The sequence below is a fragment of the Podarcis bocagei genome (genome assembly GCF_964188305.1).
Source record: "Podarcis bocagei genome assembly, chromosome: 4".
NCBI lineage: Eukaryota > Metazoa > Chordata > Lepidosauria > Squamata > Lacertidae > Podarcis > Podarcis bocagei.
In genome coordinates, this window is record NC_138128.1 from 43,308,567 (window position 1) to 43,332,154 (window position 23,588).

At 41.5% G+C, this 23,588-nt stretch overlaps 3 protein-coding genes across 15 annotated transcripts in view; 1 reads left to right on the forward strand and 2 right to left on the reverse strand.

Moving 5' to 3' along the window:
• ARHGEF4 (Rho guanine nucleotide exchange factor 4) overlaps window positions 1–10,245 on the reverse strand; it is a 155,895-nt gene extending 145,650 nt beyond the window's left edge. Inside the window, exons 1-2 of the mRNA XM_081191095.1 lie at window positions 9,877–10,245; window positions 6,753–6,788 (exon numbers count right to left, since the gene is read on the reverse strand). Coding sequence (XP_081047221.1) covers window positions 6,753–6,788; window positions 9,877–10,089 — 249 coding nt within the window. The 5' untranslated portion in view covers window positions 10,090–10,245. The remainder of the gene's footprint in view (window positions 1–6,752; window positions 6,789–9,876) is intronic.
• The window catches only part of GPR148 (G protein-coupled receptor 148), a 106,636-nt gene that overhangs the window by 33,647 nt on the left and 49,401 nt on the right, over window positions 1–23,588 (forward strand). For 2 of the 11 annotated variants that reach the window (XR_014007393.1, XM_081191123.1), the window contains exon 3: window positions 21,902–22,072. The exons of 6 other annotated variants lie outside the window; for them this stretch is intronic. Coding sequence is in view for 1 of the 5 variants with exons in the window: in XM_081191123.1 (XP_081047249.1) it covers window positions 21,902–22,072 (171 nt within the window). In the remaining 4 variants the exon portion in view is untranslated. Of the gene's footprint in view, window positions 1–9,950; window positions 10,084–21,901; window positions 22,800–23,588 lie in introns of those variants that run through there. 3 more of the 11 variants (XR_014007398.1, XR_014007399.1, XR_014007400.1) reach the window with 3 other exon arrangements.
• Window positions 13,113–23,588, reverse strand: part of AMER3 (APC membrane recruitment protein 3) — a 28,050-nt gene continuing 17,574 nt past the window's right edge. For all 3 annotated transcript variants that reach the window (XM_081191106.1, XM_081191105.1, XM_081191104.1), the window contains one exon: window positions 13,113–18,441. The gene's annotated coding sequence lies outside the window, so the exon portion shown is untranslated. The remainder of the gene's footprint in view (window positions 18,442–23,588) is intronic.

Sequence of the window (23,588 nt, forward strand, 5' to 3'; positions counted from 1 at the left end):
CCACACTAGGGTCTTTGGCATTTTCCTTCGTTTTCTTTAATGGCACTGATGCAGAGGCTGAAGATTATTGTTATACCGTGCCCCTACATTTGCCTATTAACTTTCAGGTCTATTCAGGGATAATCCCAAGCATTGCTTTATATTGTTAGCCAGCCCAAAGTGGTGGAGAAATGTCAGGTTGCGCCCTTTCACTGGATCTGTGCCATCTACTGTCTATTGCCGGGCAACTGTAACTGCACTTTCTGCTCACCATTCATTGCTTTGTTTCAAGTTAGTTTTTAACAGACCAGGCATTGGCTACTGTGAGTTAAAAGGGTCTGTTCTGGCAGTGCTTTTATCAGCAAGTAGGTATTTGAACTAACTCACTCTCAAATATTTTAGACATGTTTTCTTTCTAAGTCTCACTCATAAAAGATAGCCAATGCCAAAATTCTTTTTTTTGTTGGGTGGGAGATATTTCACACACACACCCCACTCACATTCAGTGATATGCTCTTAAATCAACAAGGCTGGAGGATGAGATGCTCTAGGCATCTGGTGTCACATGGTAACCCTTGAATTTCTTGTTTCATTCTGAGCAGAAGAGGGGAGGAGGGGAGAAAAACAACCCTCTTCATTTCCTAGTACAGTGGTACCTCGGGGTACAGATGCTTCAGGTTACAGACGCTTCAGGTTACAGACTCCGCTAACCCAGAAATACCTCGGGTTAAGAACTTTGCTTCAGGATGAGAACAGAAATCGTGCTCCGGCGGTGCGGCAGCAGCAGGAGGCCCCATTAGCTAAAGTGGTACCTCAAGTTAAGAACAGTTTCGGTTCTTAACCCGAGGTACCACTGCACATTCAACCAAAGAGTGTGGGTTCAGCTAGTGTGAAATAGCATTAGGGGGTGGGGTGGGTTTTTTGCATGATATTGCCTGCTCACCTGTAGGGGCTTCGTGCAGTTCAGAACCTCTCTGCAGGCCAGTGAGTCATGTCACTGGGGGCAATGACTACCATAGAAGGGAAACATGATGAGTAGAATGTGACTGGAGGCCAATACCTCTAGAACCACCTAGGTCAACATGCAACTCCTTATGGCTGTTCTCACGTTCCGTTGCTACTTCTGAAGTGGGGAGTTTCCTCTGACGGAAGGTCCATAGCTTCTGTTCTCATGAAGAAAGCCCCAGGTTCTATCCCTGGCATTGCCAGGCGGGACTGAGACTGCCCCCTGCCTGAAACCCCAGAGAGCCATGGACAAATGGTCCGGCTTGAGCTAAATGCATAGCCCTGAGCCCCCCTTTTAACATATTTGCCCATTACACATAGTTAATGCCTGAAGAAGCCTAGGATTCTGGCAATGGTTGATAACTGAAAGCAACAAGACTTTAGCTGTGTACACACACAACTCTTTACTGTGCACCAAGCGCAGTCCTACCACTAGTTTAGGAAGGGGTTTACACACGACATTGGTCACAATCCATATCTACCCTGAGATCTTGTGATGAGGGGCAGTATTTGAATTTAATAAACAAACAAATGCATTTTGATGCATTTCCACCGCAAAGCAACTTTGAAAAAGAACAGCCTAGTTGAGTTTTAAATGTGTACACAGCCTTAGCTCATGGTGAAACCCAAGAAGAAAAAGGAAGAGGATGCTCAAAAATAGCAGCAAACTCTCTAGCTTGAGAAGAAAGAGAAATAGCAACATTCTTGGTGGACAAGCAAACAAACCAGAAGGGATGGGGTAAGAAAAGATTAGAGGGTAAATATGACCTTGTGTCTTTGAAATATTTAACATAAGGGAGTGAGCAAACAACCATAAGGAAAGAGCAAGGAGACAAGATGAAAGGTTAACAATTGAGGGTATTAGAAATAAAAAGGCAATGACAATTAAAACCAAAAGACCAAATAAGAGAACCTAAAGGTCAATTATTTTTTTTAGAAATAAAAAGGGCCTAAGAGACACACTTTTACTGAAAGAGCTATGAATTAACACACAATGGCTTGGATCCATATTTCACTCCTACCATTGGGAGGAGGGAGGCAACTTTTGCAGAATCCCTCTTTTCCCTCAAGTTCCTTGTGCCCTCCAAAAATCTCATCCAGAGGGTTGAGAGACCCCCCTGAACAGCATGGAAGGTGGCATTGGGGTCTGCAGGGGCAGGCAGAAATCAGCAAAAGTCACCTTGTTCTCCACCGCCAATGGGATCTCTCCACTGGATCAAAAACCTTCCCCTGATAGAAGCAACTTTCCCATTTTCAGAAGGCAAAGTTTGGATCCAGCCCAATAAGTACAGCTAGATCACTCCCAGATGACCTGTATAATGACCTGATTTGCATGCACAAAGTTTGCAGGGAGGTCAGACGACTTTGGCAATTTATTGAACATTCATTCTGATTCATTTGTGGGAAGGTAAAACGTGGCATCAAGCATTATCCATAACATCTGGTATAGTTCCCCATCCATTTCCTTTTTCACACCCACAGTTTTGGAGGGAAGTGAGTTTGATGTGCAAGAACACCAAATAGCACAACTTGAATTTGCCAGTAGTTGATTCAGTCCCACCTAAAAATAATGATAGTCTGGAAGTGCCTCTTGATTCTAGATCTCTTTGGGCCTTCAGCCTGATGACACGAGGGTCCTTCCTCATCCACACCTGATCTTCAGGTGCACATGGAGATAGCAGTAGGGATGTGGAACAACAATTGCATGTTGCTGTGACTTTTATCTCACCATAAACAAATCTGACTAAACGTTGAATAAAGAGTTGATGTCATATAGCCTCCCCCTAATTTTTGTGCAAACAAATCAGGATGAATCCTTAGTAAAACACTTGTTTAAAATATCTGGAAAGATCTATGGCTCTCTGTTTTATGCATTCCAATCTCTACTAGTCAAGGGTAAGCAAAAGACAGATTTGACAGTACATGTCACAGGCCACTGAAATCCAACTTTTTAGGCAGTGCTCTTTGTATTTCAGCAAAGAATACAGGAGTTAAGCCTATGTTTGTGTACATACTTGTTCGTATTTGTCCAGCTTGCTGATGAAATAGGAAATGTTTACATAATGAAAATAAATCATTTTAGATGCAATGACAATCTTGACTACTGAAATTAGTAACAATACTAGATGAACCAGTTGTGCTTGAAACATAACATTCTTTGTACTTGGGAGGTAACTTTTTCGTTATCTTAAAATATAATCTAAGGGTGGTTTTGGTGGTATTCAACTTTGTTTTATGCATGGTAGGTGCACCAAAATTAATAAACATAACTAAGTTGTGTCCATTAATTTCAGTGGGTTTACTCAGAACAAAATTAGTTGAATACCACTCTAAGCACTCAAAATAAATTCTATTAAAATTCTCAGAACTGATTGTCATCTATACTTGTATACAACTGGACTCTACTTTGAATCAAGATAGCAAACATTTCAAAATTGCACTGATTTTACCCACCGATTTCAAAACTGCGCTGATCTTTGGTTTCTTAGGATTTCCAAGCAATGCCAGATTTGAGGCTGCTAGTATAAAATAAGCAAATATGCAGAGTATTCAAGAACATTAGGCTTTTCACATGGTTTCTCCCCCAAAAACAAGTCAGCCTGCCGCTTCAGAACCAAGAATGTTTCTTCTGATGAGGTGTGCTTTTATTGGCCACCAGAGGGCAATCTGTTCATATTTTTACCAGAGCAATCATGTTGCTAAATAAGCAGAACAGAGTTTGTTTTAATAATGAGCGTGAGTGTGTCCACTGGATAACATAACTTATCCTGGATGCTGGAAAAGAAAGTAAACTGCCACAATTGGCACCAGTTAAAACTGGATGCAGAGCATTAAACTTATTTTGTTCTGCGTGGTGAAAACCATGAAAGTAACAAGGCACACAAACGCAAACAAATATTTCCCTTCCTTTTTGGATAGGCATAAATCATTCTGGAAAACTTTGGGGAATTGGAACAGCAGGTTTTAGTAAAGTTCAAGCAAAGAGTGGCCTTTGGCTGTTTTTACCAAGAGAGAACTAAGAAGGTTCCAAAGCAACCTGCTGAGATAGCTCAGTTGGTAGAGCGTGAGACTCTTAATCTTAGGGTTGTGGGTTCAAGCCGCACAATGGGCAAAATTCCTGTGTTGCGGGGGGTTGGTCTAGATGACCCTTGTGGCCCCTTCCAACTCTACGATTCTATTATTCAACCCATCTTAAATAAAGCTCTGTTTCCATGTAATTTGGAATTACAGAATGTGGCCCCTCTGGTGTCTGACTGTGGAGAAAGACAGCATGTACTGTTTGCTATAGAAATAGTATAAAATGAATGGGTTTTTTAAACGTGGATTTTTATTGTTTTTAACTTGTTACACAATAAAAAAAGATCTAGATGTGATGGACAATAAATCTGCTTGCTGCTATTGAATGAGCAGAGCACTTTAAGCAGCTTAGTTCCGAGCATTTTATTTTACAGGTTCTGGTGCCAGGTCACTGTGCAAAATGCTGACCAATCCTTCTTAGAAGCCTGCAGTGCTGCTAAACAATGAAAGCAGGAGCACAGAAGCAGAACACTTGCAAGGAAAGGGCATGTTGAATGAGCTGGATTTAACCAACAAAAACCCATCAGCATCCTCTTCCCTTGCCCTTTTGACTTGCAAACAGCACCTTGACAGTGGCATGAAAAGTAACTATGTTATAGATGTTCTAACATAGTTGAAGCATATTGTTTGAAAGGCATTTGTTAGTAAAGGACAGTTTCTAATGTTTAGTGGGGATCCAATCTCCAGTAGTTAACAAGAGGTACAGCTATCAGCAATTTATTATCTCAGAATAGGTTTCAGTAAATCTGTTCTGTCAAAGGATGATATTCCATTCTCTCAGTGCAATGTCTGAAACAAAGAACTCACACTGTAGTTTGAATGCAACCATAAATTGAAAAATTCTGAATGTATTTTGACTTCTTCTTCCGTGGACATCATTAAAAACTTGTCCTCCCAAATCAAAAGTGAAATCTTCTAAGTCGGACATTCAGAGAAAGTCACATCTTTTAATCCATTGAGCTTGACTGCATGGAAGCTCCCACAGCACTAAATTAACATATGAATTGAGATCAAGACAGTGTGAACTGATCATGATTTAAATGTATAATTCTGGAAGTTTTAAAAAAAACAACGGCTCAGAAAGTTGCATTTGTGTCATTTGACATTGAGCTGGAAAGAAAGCCAAACGATTGCAACACTTTGTCATCAAAATTCATGGAATGAGACTTCATGGGACAACAATACACACCATACGTTTAAAGCACAAAAGACTCTTGTAGTTTACCCCTCACACCAAGCTACAGTTCCCAGAACCCTCAACAAACCACAGATCCAAGGATTCTTTGGTGGAAGCCACATGCCTTAAATCTACAGTGTGGCTTTGTCTCCTGGTTTGTCCTTCTACCAACTCATCATTCCAAAGCACGCTTGTTCCCTTTTCTTTAATTTAAGGAGGCACCACTAGGACGAGGAGCCAATTATTCTACCTGTCTCCACTACATTTCTTTCAATAGCAACCCAAATGAAACAGGAAGCTGGATGAAGCACAATACAGGCTGCAAATGGATTGCTTTGATCCAAGCCCAGTGGCATTTCAAAACAGTTGCAATAGATAAGGTGCGCCCCATATTCCATTATCTCTTCATTCCTCATTTTCCAGAACACAGTTCCATCAGCTACACTGACCTTTACTGTTAGAATTAGGGGGGCTAGGGTTTTCCTTTGCTTTTTATTTATTTTTTTTTTCTGTGTGGAAGGTGAGGATGAGTATTTTGCATTCAGGATGGGTTTACTCCCCCTCCACCCCTCCTTTTCCATACCATTCCCTGACCTCAATGGGTGGGTGTTGAATGGGTTGTTGGGGGTTTTTTTCTGTCGGTTTTGTATTCCTGCTGGACACAAAAGGGAGGCCTTGTGGGGAGGGTCGCCTGTGTGCGTACATGCGCAGTTAGGCGTGTGGTTAGGGAGGAAAAGAGTGAAGAGTGAAAAATGCACAGTGAGCAACTTACAGAGATAATCAATGGCTGCATAATGAGCAGCCTACTCCTTTGAATATTGATTAGTCCATTCTGGCAAGAATCTGCTCTGGGGAGGTCGGCACTCTTGCCAACTGCTTTGTGTGAAGACAAGGGAGGAAAAGGATGTAAAGTCCAAATAGCTTGTTGTTGTTGTTTTAATTGGGGAGGGATGTTTAGAGCCAACGTTATGCAGGAATGGAGGACAGGAAAGCTCAGCTGCAAAAGTGATAGAGACATTCCATGTTAATATATCTGTTCACATATTTTAAATTGACATTGTTTTTGTTATTGATGTCAAACTTCAGTAGAAACATAACCCAAGAAGTTGGAAATAAGATATGTGGTTGACATCTTTGTAATTTGGAAATCTTACGGAATGTTCTTCTTGTGAAATATTAGGTTGCACAATAGCTTTGTTTCTACCCCAGTGTGTGTGTGTGTGTGTGTGTGTGTGTGTGTGTAAGTGTAAACTATATAATCAGAATGAACTGGTAATTATAGAATCTTCTTTATGTATTGTCTAGACTATAATATATACTTCATTGTTTCAATAAAAAGAAAATCTAAATTTCTTATTTAGTGCATGTACAAACCCAGAATTGTTTTGAATAAAGCTCATTTGCCCTAAGACTGTTCAGATGAAACTTTTTGTTAATTGTCCACAAGAATGGGTTGGGAGTTTGTTAATGAAGAAGCATCTGGTGGCATTTTATAATTGATATGAAATCCTACCTTTTGAGAGGCTGGGCATCTTTTCTCCAAAGCTCTCTGCAAAGGAAAGACAAATAGCAAAAGTTAGGGTGGCCGGGGAAGGGGAAGGGGGAGGGGGAGGTAGGAAACTAGCAGCAAAGCAAACATCTACAAACACCCACCCAATTCATCCGTGGTGCACTTTCCCTTCTGATGACTTCAGTGGAATCACCCCTGGGATAAATTTGGCTCTGTTTCTTTGCCAAAAGAGAACAACAGAAGGCTGCGAAAGGCAGCTGGTTTTGCATTTCTTTTCTTCAATGGCTCTGTTCATTCTAGTCTGATGATGGAGACTGTAAACAAAGGCCCTTCATGCAAGTTCATTGTGTTAGGCATAATTAGACAGTATAGTCTCCGTAGCTATACATGCCTGCAGTCACGTTGCAAGGGTTTGCTTCTCACTTAGGCTTTATCTTATAGGGTAGGAGGAAATTAGGGGGTGGGAGAGAGATAAAATAGAAGTTATGTTGTGTTCAGACTATGGCTTGATAACACTCCCTAATACTAAATTTGGTTAGGGTATGCCCCCCACCCCTTCCTAAGGAGGCTACAAAATATTTTGCTAATCTTATTGGAAACAGGTCTATAGAATCACAGAATTGTAGAACTGAAGAGTTGGCAGGGACCGTGAGGGTCAGCTAGTCCAACCCCCCTGCAATGCAGAAATCTTTTGCCCAATGTGGGCTTGAACCCATCATTCTGAGATGAAGAATCTCATGCTCTACAAAGTGAGCTATCCCAGGCCCAATACACAGCTAAGGCTCAGGATGCTTCTGGAAAAGGGATTTATACTGCAAATGGGTCACCCTGCTTTCACAAATGGGTCACTGGCAAGAGTTTCTTATGTTTTGTTAAAAAAAATGTCTTGGGTTTTTCCAAGAAAGGGAAAATCAGGATATAGATGGAGAAGGCCCAAAAATACCTCTCGGGCTTGCATTTTGATACAGATTATTTTGCGTGGGTGCTGCAAAAACCTGCATACATGGGGAGCACCAGTCCCACAATAAACCCTCATCTGAAAGCACCCAGTGTACAGGGTGAGTCCTTTAAAAGAGGCCCCATGGATACAAAGTACATATGTTCCACAGGGCCTCTATAAAACTTATATTATTGGAAATAGGCCTTTACACAGTGAGGGCTATCTCCCTAGGAGTCTGAATTTCTGATAGCTGCTGGAGCATCCATTGAGTACCACTGGCGGACAATAGTGGGGGCGGGGGCACGGTCCGCACTGCGTGCCATCCAGCATGCTCAGCGCTCGCCACGCCCTGCGGGTAGTGTGCCACGCCCCCGGATGTACGCTGCTCCCGGTGCCAGAGCAGGTAGTTTCACCACTGTCGAGTACAGCACACTTTTTAAGCCTCCCGCTCCATTTGTCCTGCTTTGCCTTCTAACCTTGGTGCCATCTGTCCTGCTGCTCCTCTCCCCTGCACTCCATGGTCGTGTGGCATACTCTATGGACAGTGCCTCAGGCTGAAGAAGTGCCACGGAAAGAGAGCAGTACAGAAGAAGCCAGGGAGGGATGGCGCCCTGGGTCAGGTGCAGGAGCTGGACACAGGCTGGGAGAAAGTGTGGGTGGAGATGTAGGAGCCAGGTGGTAATCTCTCCAATGAAATTTTAAGTGATTGGGGATGCAGGAGGACCCTGAAGATTTAGCCCACTTAGGAAGACAGTAGGGTTTCATTAAATCTGAGAAATGCTGTCATCTGTCATTTTCTGACACTTGGATGGTCACAGAATGTCATTATCATACCCAGTGGACTTTCTCTTCTCTTATGGGTTTATCCTGATCATGGGGCACGGTCAACTTCTGTGCATAAGGATGTGGCCACATTGCAGGATCAGTGGCTGCATTTAAAGCACTTACATTAAAAGCACGTGGCTTCCCCAAGGAATCCTGAGAACATGGTATTTTAAGAGTCCTGGGAATTGTAGCTCTGTGAGGAGCAAACTACAGTTCCCAGCATTCTTTGGGGGAAGTGATGACTGTTAAAGTGGTATGGATGTGTTTTAAATGTATGGTGTTGGTGTTACCACAATTCAAAGGACTAACAAACACTGCAAGTATCCGGAAGAACTAGCTTCCCCCCTTATCTTGAGTTCATCCCCATTCTTTTTTTGCAAGGAAGTTAAAAGGGAAAGGATGGAAGTTCGGAAGTTCAAATATTATGCTATATACAGTTTTATGCAGCTGTGAGTTATTATTTCCATATCTACTGAATTTCAGTGTTTTGAGGTTTTCCCTAAAACACAAATATCAGAATGTCCCAGAGGAGACTTTTAATAACATGTTAAAGTACCTCTTTCTTTCCTTTAACTATTTAAATATTCCTCTGTTGCTACAGATTTTAGAGGTTAGTTTCTTAGAGGTTACATCAGAGCTATTAAGACTTCACATTGTCTAAAATATATACAAGCTGGTTTTAAAAGTCAGGCCTAATATTGTCACATTCCAGGTCAACAGAAATCTCTGCAGTATTCAATATTCATGTGTTCTGTAAGCCCGTCAGCAGTTTAGGCGACAGTCCTTATAACTGCTTATCTGGGAGTAAGCCCCTTTGAACTCAATGGGACTTACATCTGAGTAGACATATATAGGACTCCCCAGATAAGTACAAGGATAAAGTTGAAAAATACAAGGAATAGCTATTTTTTTCACTTGTTCTCTCATATCCCTAAATTCATTAATCTGTTTGGTAGAGAATGACATGTTTGTTTGTCTGTTTATAAAGTATTTATATACCCCGATTATAGGGGGGGACCACAACACTTTACAATAATACAACAATCTATGCAGCAAAAACCATATTAAAAAGTTACAATAGGAGATCAACTATTGTGGAAAGATGTTAGAAGTTTGGGTAGGGGCTATTATTTAGCACTGTGAGAGGGAGATAAAAGACAGTGTTCCTTGGATGTTTTTCATTTGTTTAGCATGCCACATTTAAAGGCAACCTTTTAAAGGCCTTTTAAGCATAGCAGCACCCTCCCTTCTTTTTAAAAATGCATTTAAAAATGACCACTCAGCAGAGAGGGAGCGGGAATGACCTGCATTTCTAAAGTTAACTAGTAATGCTCCTCCAGCCTTCTGCAATCAGCCTCTTACCTTACAGAGTTTCAAGATTAGCCAGCATGCCAGATATGCTGTCAGCGTAAACTTTGCCTCCATGTATCTCTCAGGTAAACAGGTAAGATACATTTGTACAAAATCCAGGTCATCACTGACACCGGCATCCGTACCGCCAGCACTGGCACGAGCCTCCTCTTCTTGTCTCTGATTCGGTCCTCCTGATGCACTCAGAAGCTTGTTGAACTCCATCTTATCAAATATTTCTTCGCCTTGGACAAAGCCACAGGCAAGTCAGATCATCCTTTGTTGCAAGTCTGCAGTTAACTCTTCCCGGCCGCCAGGAAACTCAGCCGCTGCAGTCAGCCTGGAGTTGGGAGGATGCTGGAAAGAACTTCCTAGGACCGAACTGCCTTGGCTTGTTGCCTTTCTGTTATTGAACAAGCTCTTGCAAATGTGTGTTCAGCTACAAGATAAATATAGCACTGACTAGAGAGAGCCTTGTCATACTGCACAAGAATACTCCCATGGTTGCCAAGAGTGAGGAGAAAGATTCCATTTAGCCAAAGTGCAAGCCCCCCCCCCCCCCGAATCAGAGCTCTCTTGTTCATGTTAGGAAAAGGGGGGAGTGAGTAAAAGGAAAAGCTATAATCTATGAAAACTTTTTTTGGCCAGTTTTGCTTCCTCAGACGAAGTTCCAGTTGTAGATAGAAACAAAGTTCTTGTGGGGGAGAGATGCCGTGTTGAGGGTTCCCCCCCCCCTTCCAAACACAATAATTCATTGTTTGTGATTATTTCATATGCCAAACTTGTGAACACTACAGATTTCAAAAGAATAAATGAAGTGTCCTCCATGGAGTAAAGCCAAACTATTTTGGATTAATGAATGGCTCTTCTGCTTTTCTAACCCTGCTGTCTCCATCAGAGTTTTGTTTTTTGCTTTTTTGCTCAATTATTTAAAGTGGTTCATGACATATCCAGACAGCATGCATTTGTCTGTTCAAGGCACACATATTTATACTCCATTGTTTGTACCAGTTATACATGAGTTGCACACGGTTGGGTCCTTTATTATACCAATTCCTAATTGTGTCCATTGGAATCAGAAATGTACAGGTTCATACACATCTTTAAGATCAACTTCAACTTCACAGACTTTGCATTGTCAATGCATCATCTTGCTTAAATCATATTTGTTGTCATTGCATTTCCTGCATCTAAAATTCAGATGTAAAACTCGCACCCGGAACTGGATCCATTTCAAGTTGGCTCCCACATGAACAACATTCACAAGTGATACATTCAAAGAGTAAAAGCCTTCTTTTATCACCGGCAGAAAATGGGCTTAGTGTCCCATTGTCTTCACCGGAGCGCTGCTGATGCACCAAGAAATAGCAACAGAGTTTACATTAAGCATGTCCATGCATGGGCCAGGTGTGTTGATTCAGAACCATCTCACAAATCACACAGTACTATGATCCCCACTATTCCACAAGACAGTCATGGGCAACTGTGGCAGAATAGTCTCCATGTGGATCATCAGCATCATCTCAATCAACAGGATCCAGCTGTCTGAAATTTCTGCTTAGTGCTAAAGCATTACTTTTGCAAAGCTCCTATGTGGACATTGTCATAGCAATGGGCAAGACAAATAGTCCATTTTCCGGAAAAGTTTTTTGTGAAAGCTAAAAGGACTAAAGCTCAGCATTAGAGCACATCATTTGCATGTGAAAGTATCAGGTTCAACCTCTGGCATCTCCAGGTGAGGCTGGGAAGGACTGCTGTGCTTCACCCTGGATTGCTGCTACCTGTCATTATAGACAACACAGGGCTAGGTGGGCAAAATGTCTCACTTGTTATAATGCAGCTTCTTACCATTCACTTTCCACTCTCCTGTATGTCCGAATGGAAAGCAATGATCCCAGTACGGAACAGCTGTGGGATCTTCAGAGTGGCACAGGTAATAAGGCTTAGGGGGAGAACACATATTTTGGATACAGAAGGTCCCGGGTTCAATCCCAGCCATCACCACGTAAGGCTGGAAAAGGCTGCTGACTGAAACATTGGAGAGCTGCTGTTAGTCAATGCAGACAGTGCTGGTTTGGATGGACCAACAGTCTGACTCTTCCAAATCCCCATCTTCTGCACAGCTGCGGGAAATACAATGACTCCAGGGCTGAATTGCTGACTTGTTTATTTATGACATTTATATATTACCCATTCAACTAAGTCTCCTGGGCGGTTAGCATCTTATTCCAGCACCATGATGCAAAGCAGTAGATTTAATTCTCCCCTCGTTGTTAAGACACACACTCTAGGCAGTTCGTGCCAATAGACTGATTGGATATGACCTCCATGCTAATAAATATCAGCTTGAGAACCTGCATGGAACTCTGGGACAAAGCTGTACAGCAGCCATTAATGTCAGAGCTCCTCAGTGATATATATAGAATACAAAGGAGGAGATCCAATTACAGGTGCCAGCAAATCTTTGATATTTTAATTCCCATTGGAGTGTTGCTTCTTACTCTTTCTTGGGGCTTCCCAACCAACTCCCTGTGGCTTAGTCCTCCCCCTGGCCTGAAGGTACACAGTGGGGCTTGTCAGGATGACTTGGGGGAATGAGACAGTGTGGTGTAGGGGCTAACATCACTTGAGAGTTCACATGCCTATATAGCATGAAGCTTGCTGGATGACCATGGGTCACACAACTCTCAGCCTGACCATCTCACAGGTTGTTGCATGCCTTCCAAGTGTCCCGATTTTGCAGGGACAGTCCTGGAATTGCAAAAGCCATCCTGACTTCTGATTTGATCCCAGAATGTCCCTATTTCCCCCGCCATTGACAAGCTTGAGGAGGAGGAGGAGGAACCAGTGATAGTCCCAAGCGATGGTGATGGCAGTGGTTGCGCCTCTCCATGGCCACCGCTGCTGGCCTCCTCCCTTGGGCAGCTTGTAGCAGCTGCTGGAGGGTGGGTGAGGAGGAGGAGAGGCTGCCACTGATGAGGTCCAGCCCCACGTGACATGCCAGCCCTGAGGGGCAGGCAAAGGGCAGGGCCGTCCTGAATGGGAAGAAAGAGCTTTAAAGGTCAGCATGTGTGTGTTGTTTAAATCCCTTTTGTGGCATTCTCAAGGGAACAGGAAGCCTCCCAGCACCTCCCCTGGACTTGGCAAACCTGTCTTAGAGACCTTGGTGTGTAGATGTGTAGCATCCTATTCCATTTCTGGGAAAACAGTCTTACGAGAATCTGAAAAAATGATCACAGACACGCCAAGCAAATAAAACATTCATTTACTTCTTAAGAAACAGCATGATAGAAAACCACATTCAGAACATAGTTCAAAACTTTAAAACATCCATTTGTCCATGGAGGGCCTCAGATCATTGCTACAAGCAAGCCATTTAATTTATTTTATATCTCCCTTTATACCTATATACACTAAGAAATGTATACGGAGAGGTTCGCAGCCAGTTTGGAGCCTCCAGAATATTTCTTGAAAGCCACATGGGTCTACCTATATTTGAGTTACCTAAATGCAAGGCAAGTAAAGTAAGATTGTAAGTAAACTGGACAGCACTTATGGCAAGCTTTTTTAAAAATAATAGTAATTAGTGATATTATAGTTCAAAGCAGTCATAAAAAGTTATGGGACTGAAAAGTCTTGTTTACATTGGAAGAAGATAAAGGAGATAATATGCAATAATGTATATCATGCATATAAAAACGTGCTGGCACATGCAGAAAAGCAAGAGAGAGGGAAATAACACCACAATGCCATTCAATCCCTCTGTATCCAGCTTCATATATTACACTGCTGTCCCTAATGGTTCTCCCACTGTTGGCCTAGACTTAAAAAAAGCAAAACGTTCACCTCTCCTGCCAATTCTCCCATTTTAAGCAAAACTGATTTTAAGGTTCCTCTAGCTTTGGAGTCTCCCCCATTAAGGTTTCTTTGCTGCAGTCAGTTTCACCTCTCTTGCAGTTTTGTAAAACAAGGAACTGGAATTTGAAGTATGCTTTCCCAAGAGCTGAGTGCAAAACTGTCCATCTCCTCTTTGAACTTTGAAAGTCTTCAACTCATGTATGAGTAGATGTAGGCTCCATTGCCCACTTACCTGGGAATAAACCTCCCAATGAACTTAAGAGGACTGAATCTGAGCAGATGTGTATAGGATTGTGCTGCAGTTCAGTTAATCTAAGCTACTAGGGAGGATACTAGAATCTAAGGCAGCCTTCATCAACCTGTTGCCCTCTAGATGTTTGGACTACAAACCCCTTCAGCCCCAGCCAGTGTGGAGTTGTGTTCCAAAATAAAATACCTGGAGGTCACCAGGATTAGGAAGGCTGATCTAAGGTCTTGCAAACAAAACTTGCAAGATCTTCGATATGAACTATCTATTGATTAGATATATCAAAGTTTCTTAATTTACCATCTTACTTGGCACCTTGCTGGAGATGCTAGATCAAAATATATACGGCAGAATAATGCTTAAATCTACTGTTCAGTCTTTAAACATGAAAGCAAGATACATATTGATGTTTTTACCTTTGAGATTCATTTAAGAATATAATTTGGTGAATGAAAGTTATAATACACATTCCTTGCTTTTTGTGGCTTTATCATGGGGGAGAGCAGGGCCACGTGGTTGTGACTTCAGAATCTGGTAAAGATAATTTAAGCATTTTATTTTTGTCAGGTTTGTATTCATGCAGAAAATAGGAGCACGTAATCATAGTATACAAGCCACACCTTCCAATGCACCATAAAGACTATACATCCATATTCCTTCCCCTTATGTACATGCAGTATTATGTATTCTTATCCCTCATATAGAAGGGACAAGGCTTTATACTTCCATCCCACCTATGACTGTGCACCATCTACTTTTCTTTCAGACATCTGCTATCGCTATTGACTTTAGCAAAGTACTGAGCCCACTGCTACCCAAAATATCCCAATGCAGTGGGTTGACAATTGGCCTTTATTGGATTGGATTTGTTAGTGTGCTATATATATCTATATCAGCTCTGCCAGCGATATATCCACTCATCTATATCTGTATATATGTGACGGTGTGCCCTGCTTTGAATGATTTCATGTGAAGGAATCTGTCTTCTGCCCAAGTGTTATGAGATTTACATCTACATCTTCTTATCACCAAGGTAGAAGTACAAGATAATATTAGCTCCACAACATGTTGTTTATATTAAATCCCCCATAAATGGATGAGGGGAGCGCTTGCTATTTTAGCCATTTAAATACACTTAACATGATTAATCTACAGAGTGCAGACCTGAGAGTTGTTAATCCTTCCTAGTTCCCATGGCCTCAAAGGAATTTGGGGAGACACACGACTATGCACTTCACAAAAAGAACACCTGTGCTATCAGATACTCACTAGAATTTGAGGGGGACATCTCAGTAATTATGATTTTTGTCTGGCTTCACAATGGCTTTGATCCCTAAACCATTTGTAGCTTGGAATGTATATGATTTCATTCTATTGTGGGGGTTTGTTCATTTGTCTACAGACAGACACAAATGTGCAGTGTAGCATATACCACAGAATCCAGCAACCTGGAAATGCCTACTTTGGTCTGTCCGCCCCCCCCACCCCCCCACCCCCAAGATCCTAGTCCTTGTGTTTGTGAAGAAAAGCTTTAAAATACATGAGAGATACCTGCTGAGATATCAGAAGTCAGACTTTGGCTGCTTAGATTTCACACCCTGTGGATACTGTTTCTTGACTCCCGCCAATCTCAAACTTCTATACCATTTTCTACTTCCGTTTCTCCTGTTTTCTCTTCCCCTCTCATTTGATCGTTAACAATATTCCAGATTCTGGAAAGAAAATAATTATCTAAACTTATAGCCCAATGCTACAAGTGAGTGTGTGTGTGGTATCTAAGATATCATGGAGGCCTTTCATTGCATTACCATTTTCCCATTTCCGTTCTTCATTTTCAACCTTCCTTGAAATTCACATAGTTCCTAGCCTTCCCCAACACATAGATTAAATGTTTGAGGGCAAGGGGGAAGCTGGGAATAAGACATTGTCCAGAGCAGACTTTTCCTGTCTGGTACCCAAATACATATTTATTTATTACATTTGTACCCTACTTTTTTATCCAAGGAGCCCAAGGTTCTCGCTTTCCCCATTTTATCCTCACAACAACCCTGTGAGGTAGGTTAGGTTGATAAATGGTTGCCCAGTGAGCTCTTCATGGCTGGGTCAGGATTTGAATCCTGATCTCCCAGCACTCTAACCACTATACTCTCTTTTGTATGTGCTAACTGGGGCTGATGGGAGTGGTCCTAAACTAGATTGGGAAAGCTGCTGTGGACCATTCCTTCTTTACAACTTCCCCCTGCCTATAATCCTTCACTTTACCACATCTGTCCATCTGCCTCCTCCATTCCTTCTTTATTTGATCCCTTCTGCCCTTCTCTTGTTGCTCCTTCAGACTCCTGCTTCCCACAGCCTTCTGTCTGCCCTTTCCCTTTGTGACATCAGGTCAGGTGTACAGATGTTGGATCCAATGTGAGTTGACTGGAAAAATGCATACCAGCAATTGTGCATATTCTCATGAAGGCATGGAGAATATGCATAAATTGGCATGGTCAACAGGGGGGTTTGCACACTGCCCAATCAAAATATGGATAATCACTAACGGATGTTGAGGAATGTGAATTCATCACAGCTGTTTCATTTGTTGCCATACACATTTTATACAGTAACATTTTCTCCTCAGTGCATAATCACCAAGATGATAATATGTACAACGATAATATGTACAATAATATTGTCCTCTTGTGCACATTCCCCAGCTACATTCCCTGGAGACTATGTATGTTTACTAGGCAATGTGCAAAATCCCTAGTTTGTTTTTTTCTATTTTGTGCACATCCTTCATGTTGCCATATGAACATGCAGAGTCACCAAATTCCTTCCTTTAACTCAGGTCACTGCATTCATTTGTACTTTGTATCCTCAGTAGCATATTGTCACAGAAAAGGTAAATAAGTGTCCTGGTATGTAATTTTACACAAGACGATGGGATGAAATAATAAGCAGCAACAAATTGGCAGTTATTGGAGAATGAGCTGTCAGCACTAGAAAAAGATGTATCATGAATGATATCCAAAATAAAGCAACAAAATAAGAAGCAGAAGAGAAGAGATCTCAACATAGAATTCAAGTAATTTTAATATGCAATGCAAGCAACAAAAATAAATTATGATATAGAAGGCACAGCTATGATACAAAAAGAGATACGTCATATGGATATATGAGACTGAGGAATTGTGTGTTGTATTCAGCTAAGTCATACTCAGAGTAGACCCATTGGAATAAATGCACTGAAGTTAATCAAGAACATTGATTTCAGTGGGTCTATTATCTGAACATATCTTAGATGCAACAATATTATTTTTATTATTATTAACAGAGCATCTAAAGTAAGTGCTATTCTCTTCTGTATACTGGAGTATCAGAATCGGGAAAAAACAGCCACTTTGCCTAGGTATTCTACTGCAAACATTTCCACTGAAGATGTGACTGGTCTGGGAAAGATGCTCCTGTCTTGCAAGAAACAACAAAAGAAAAAAGAAGAAGATGGTCCCAGCTAAATGGGACCTTCTTTATATACAATGGAGAGAAAGGATTTGAGCCATGGAGAGAATATTTGCCTGGGTTACATCTTGTTAAACTCATTTTGGTTGACTTCGGTTTGAGTGCATAATGACTGGCTAATTCAGCATGGTAGCAAAGGGCCAGCACCCTGGGAACTCATTTCTGCTAATGCAAAACATGTTGCAACATTAAATGAACATTCAGATTCGTAAGGTGAGTGTGTGCTTTCTTTTCTATCTAGAGAAATTTTGGCACATATACTGGAACAGGGTCATCATTCTAAACCATTGCTTCAAAAGCAGCATTTGGGTCACATTCTGTCTTGAGCGAGATCATGAGCACACTCAGTAACTTTTTTTGTTGCTGTTGTTTTGCATTTGATTCACCTAGTGATGTTAGAGGGAAATGCCTCATCCAGGACTGGAGCAAGATCATCATTAAAAGCATCAGTCATTTATGCAGGGAAATGGATAGGGAAGCAGAAAGCTCAGAAGCTGATGATCACATTACTGAGACTTGCTTCTCAGTGGGATTTCCAGTCCAGGAAACAAGTGTGCAGCACCCATCTGCATGCAGAGAAATCCAATGTAAGCACAGAAGAAAATGTGCACAGCCTTAGCTGGACTGGGGCACTGCCTTTCAACATTACCCAAACCAGGAGAATCTTTCTTTTGGCATATATATTCTAAAATAAAACAAGTATTTTAATCCAACTCAAAAAGGCTGAATCTGTGGGCAAGTGTGTCGTTATACATTGCACACATCCATTCAAGGGATCAAGTGGCAAGGTGTCAAGAGCTTATAATATTAAGTTCATTAAAATCCACATTCTTCTGGTAAGAGATTAGGAGGTGCATCCGCAGGAGTGTCTTCATGGGGTTTCTGTCTCCAATGACACCAGTCTCTTACCTCATTCTGATACATGTGAGAAATTGGCATTTGCAGAGTGTGGATCTTTAGCATCACTCCTGAAACATAAGAAACACGTGGCACCATGTTACAGTAATTCTATAACAATCCTTTGCCAAACTATTCTATAAAATGAAGAGTAAATTGGATTGTTCCAGTGAGTAAATTGGATGTTATCCTCTTTGGCGGGGTGATCCCTTTCCATCATAGGGACACAGGTGGTGCTGTGGTGTAAACCACTGAGCCTTGGGCTTGCCGATCAGAAGGTTGGCGGTTCGAATCCCCATGGCGGGGTGAGCTCCCATTGTTCGGTCCCAGCTCCTGCCAACCTAGCAGTTAGAAAGCACACAGTGCAAATAGATAAATAGGTACCACTCTGGCGGGAAGGTAAACAGCATTTCCGTACGCTGCTCTGATTTCGCCAGAAGTGGCTTAGTCATGCTGGCCACATGACCTGGCCACATGACCCGGATATAATCTCTTCATCACCCAATCATTAATAAAAACTACCAGCACAAGGCCTACCAAATCCTTTTGGCCAGTATTCTATGGAACATGCAGCCTCAGCTATCTGAAACCCACTATGTAAATGTAAATTGAGGGGAAGAACTTTCTGCCACTCTCACCATATGGCCTGTTTTATCATGGAGCTGCAACACACTATATCCCCCACTCTACAATCCCTGCTTCCTTTGTAGATTTGGAAAATGGAGCAAGAACTGGACACCAAGTAATGAGTTATATCTCCAGAACTTTCGCCAGGACATTTCTTCTCTTTCATCAAAATCAAAGGAAAGAGATGATTGTGATGACAAGGCCTCCAAACTGATTTTTAGAATTATTATTACTATATTTATTAACCAACCTTCACCAGCAGGTCCTGGGGCAGGATACAACAATTTAAAAATTCAGAATGAAAAGCGATTAAAATGCATTACATGGGTTGAAAGCATATCTGCAGATTTTCACATCTGAAGCCATGAGATGACTTCAGCAATGCACCCAACTTGAAATTCAGCAACCACCTAGCAGTGGTTTGAATTGTGGCATAATTATAAAAGTGCAGTAATCTAAATTGGTCTGAAGCAATTACATGATCTAAGACACATTTTCTACCCATTCCTTTGCAGCACATTTTGTCTTGTGTGAGGCTGCCCATAACCTGCCAAACTGTGTGGATACCATGTGCATACTCAGTTCATTTCATTGAGGGATTGGGCCTTTTATATTCCTACTAACCTCTCATAAATTGGTAACACTATTTCTTATAGCAGAGTGACATTGTCACCCCCTCCCAAAAAAAATCTATGAATGCCAGCTTTGTGTAAACAGAGAAAGTGTTATATTAACAAGATGTACATTATTAAATACTTTGTTGCAGATGTATATTTTATCATAGCACTGCCAAAAAACTAACTCCTGCAGCTATCATATAAATTGCTGCAAAATGTAGGTATATTGCTGGTTCTCACAATACTTTACCAAAGGTATGTGCTGTGCCGGGCAACAGAAAGGATTGTGTGAATGGGGCCTTTATTGTGACTGAAATTCCTTGCTCCTCATAAATCATTCTGTGACTTTGCAATCTTGTTGTGACTTTTGTCTGTTCCTTAGACTAATTTATTCCTTAGGCTTCCTCATTCATGCATTTTCCCCCTTTCACATTTAAAGAAAAGCTGCTTATGCAGTAAATTTTATCTCTGAACAACTTTCCCTTATTTGCATCACAGGATGCAATATATCTATTGAGAGAGAGAGAGAGAGAGTTATGTGTCCTTTTTTGCTATAATTTATTTAATTTAGGGATCACCAACAGTCCCAAACTCCCTTATCCTTTATTCATCCATATGACTGTACTTTCTTATTTTATTTGCCTTTTACAATATCTATTGTGAACATTTTTGAAAATTTAGATTTTGATAAATAAGCAGTGATTTAATAAATATATTCCCATTTTATATAGCAGTACTTTGCACTTAATGTTCATTTAAAATAAATAAATAAATTATGTAACAATAACAATATAGTATTCATCCACACAATCTATATTACAGTCACTCATACCCACATATGCATGCATACATACATACATATATACATAGGACAGGCGCAGGTGGCACCGTGGTCTAAAGCACTGAACCTCTTGGGCTTGCGGATTGGAAGGTTGGCAGTTCGAATCCCCGTGACAGGGTGAGCTCCCATTGCTCTGTTCCAGCTTCTGCCAACCTAGCAGTTCGAAAGCACACCAGTGCAAGTAGATAAATAGGTACCGCTGCAGTGGGAAATTAAACGGCGTTTCCATGCACTCTGGCTTCCATCATGGTGTTCCATCGTGCCAGAAACGGTTTCCACATGACCCGGAAAGCTAGCTGTGGACAAACGCCAGCTCCCTCGGCCTAAAAAGTGCAATGAGTGCCACACCCCATAGTCACCTTCAACTGGACTTAACCATCCAGGGGTCCTTTACCTTTACCATACATACATATATCCATACAGGTGTATAAAAATCCATCAATATGGATTCATGATTATGGATTTATATTAAATTAAATTTAAATTATTCTCCTTCAGTACAGCATGCAGTCATACCTCGGGTATGACTTATACACTTATTTATATACACTTCAGGATAAGTATTTTCGGGTTGCACTCCACGGTGACCTGGAAGTAACAGAGCGCGTTACTTCCGGGTTTCGCCGCTTGCGCATGCGCAGATGCTCAAAATGATGACATGCTCATGCGTGGAAGCGGCAAAACGCAACCCGCGCAGTCACGTCTTACGTTCTGTTCAGGATGCGAACGGGGCTCCAGAACTGAGCCCATTTGCATCCCAAGGTACCACTGTATGTAATGTATGGTGGGATACAGGTTATCCTTATGTCTCTTCTACCCAGTTCTCTTTTAATATAGATTACTATTGGAACCCACTTAGCTATTTCCTCTCTAATAATTTTATGAGGGTGCATCATTGTAATTAATCTTGTTTGTATTTTCCCCCCAGACTTTCTTAGTTAAGGGAGTCTATTTTATCCCTTCATTGCCACTACATTTTTGTGTAGTTTGTGTGTGTGTAACTGGATTTCCTTTCTGCATTACCATTTGTGCACTCATGAGGGATGCTTATCATGGTGAAACACCTTTCTACACAGTTTTGGGCCATTTTTGTCTTCACGGGAAGGCCAGTCCAAATATTTGTGCTCCTTTCTCTTTTCTCCTACACCAGTGTTGTTTTGGTTAGAAAACAAGAGTCATACAAGAAATTGAAGTTCAAAAAAATTTAAAAATGTTAGTGACACTCTGCCCTCTGCTGGCTTAAATGTTTTTTTTTCCTTCCACCTGCTTCTTCTAATGGTTACCTTCCAATCTACAACCACAAAATGTGGCAGTGTATCTTGGGAGACGTAGTGAGCCCTTGCCAAGCTGAAGCCAAACAGAGTGAATCTGTCAAATTATTTATTGTATAAGACTCTAACTTCATCAAGGTTTTGCTTATTCTGTTACTCACTTTGTGGTTTATAGGTACTCTGCAGTGGAGGACATATAGCCTGGAGAATTTACAAATATCTATCAAAAAGGCCTCTTGGAGATTATGCATATTGTCTAAAGAAGTTGCAGTTGAGATATGCAAAGACCCCAGGACCTGTTGGAGATTATGCATATTCACTGGAGAATGTACAAAACGTTCTTGAGGTATGCACATTTCCCAAGGCCTGCTGGAGAATATGTATATTGACTGGGAATGGTGCACAATTTCCTCTTTCATGGATAGATTATGAACACATATTCCTTGAGGTGCGGTGAATGTGCACAATGCCCAGCTATTACGCACATCAGCCACTAAGCACACATTACCTCTAATAATGGTTGTGTTCTATTTTAATAATTCTTTCATAGGAGCATTCTATAAAACCATGGAAGAGGCTTTCTCACATCATTTGGTCCTGGTCAGTCCAAAGACTAAAGATTTAGTGGTAACTGATTTCAGCTATGAGTTACATTGTATGTCTATCCTAAGTCTTTGGGGACAAACTGGATGGAAAAGAAATCTAAACTAAGTACATTGCTGGAGGAGAGCAGGTGCCTGATGTTATCTTCGTCTCCTGTCTTCCTCTCTCCCTCCTGGACTCCCTTGTGTGAAACGAATGGAGGGGAAGAAGAGTTCAGAACCTGCTCTCTCATTGCAGGCCCAAATGCCCTGTGGGAAGGATCTTGGCGGGTAGATTTTGAAATGGACTTATAGCCATTTTTATTGTTATATTTTGACTTTACTCATAAGCCTCCTTAAAGGCGGGGTATAAATGACTGGAATAAATACAATAAATAAATGGTTCACTTGGTGTTAGACTGTGGCACCTCTTTCCATCTGCCAAGATGTATGCAGTGGGGCATCTAAACATTAACTATGTATGAGGAGATAGCCAGGAGTGAAGTGGCAAAACTAGTGCTATAGCTGTGGAGGGATTGAATTATTGATATAAAAGCTTGGCTTGCTTGCTTTTTCCTTTTTTTTAAAAAAAAAAAGCTTCCCTCTTTGCTTTTGAATAATACATTAAATTCTGTGCCAGTAATGATCATTTTCTTAATATGCTGTGAGAAAGAATGAGGGCAAACACCACCAAAGCTTTCTCTACAGAAAGACATTGGATTGGCGGCTCAATCTTGCGAGTTGCTGCACCAGCAAAGATGCAGATAAAATGAGGACCCAACAACTGCTGTATCAGCCTATAAGAAAGGCAGTGCTTTTGCAGTAGTTACAGTGCTAGGCTAGCACTAAGGTTCAAATCCCCGCAGAGCCACAACGAAGTTTGCTAGGTGACCTGGGGCCAGTCACTGCTCTAAGCCATACCTACCCCACAGGGTTGTTGTGAAGATAAAACAGGAAGAGGAAAATTATATGTGAAACCTTCAGATCCTTGGAAGAAAGGTGGGGTATAAATGTCATTAATAAATGTGACCCATTGGGATGCAAGCCACAAGAATGTTTCCTTTCCTAGGTGGGTCTTGAACCCTCATTCCAAGGGGGCTTTTGTGCTCTCTCTAGACATCCTACCCAACAAGCTGTGTTATGTGGACTCTCCTTCCTTACCTCCGTGCAGTGTGCTCCAGACTGGTGGCTGCTAACAGCATAAGGAAATCAAAACAGCTGCATGCCTGGGACTGACAGTAGCAGAGTGGTCATGGACTGAGCCAAGTGGGGCTGATGGCA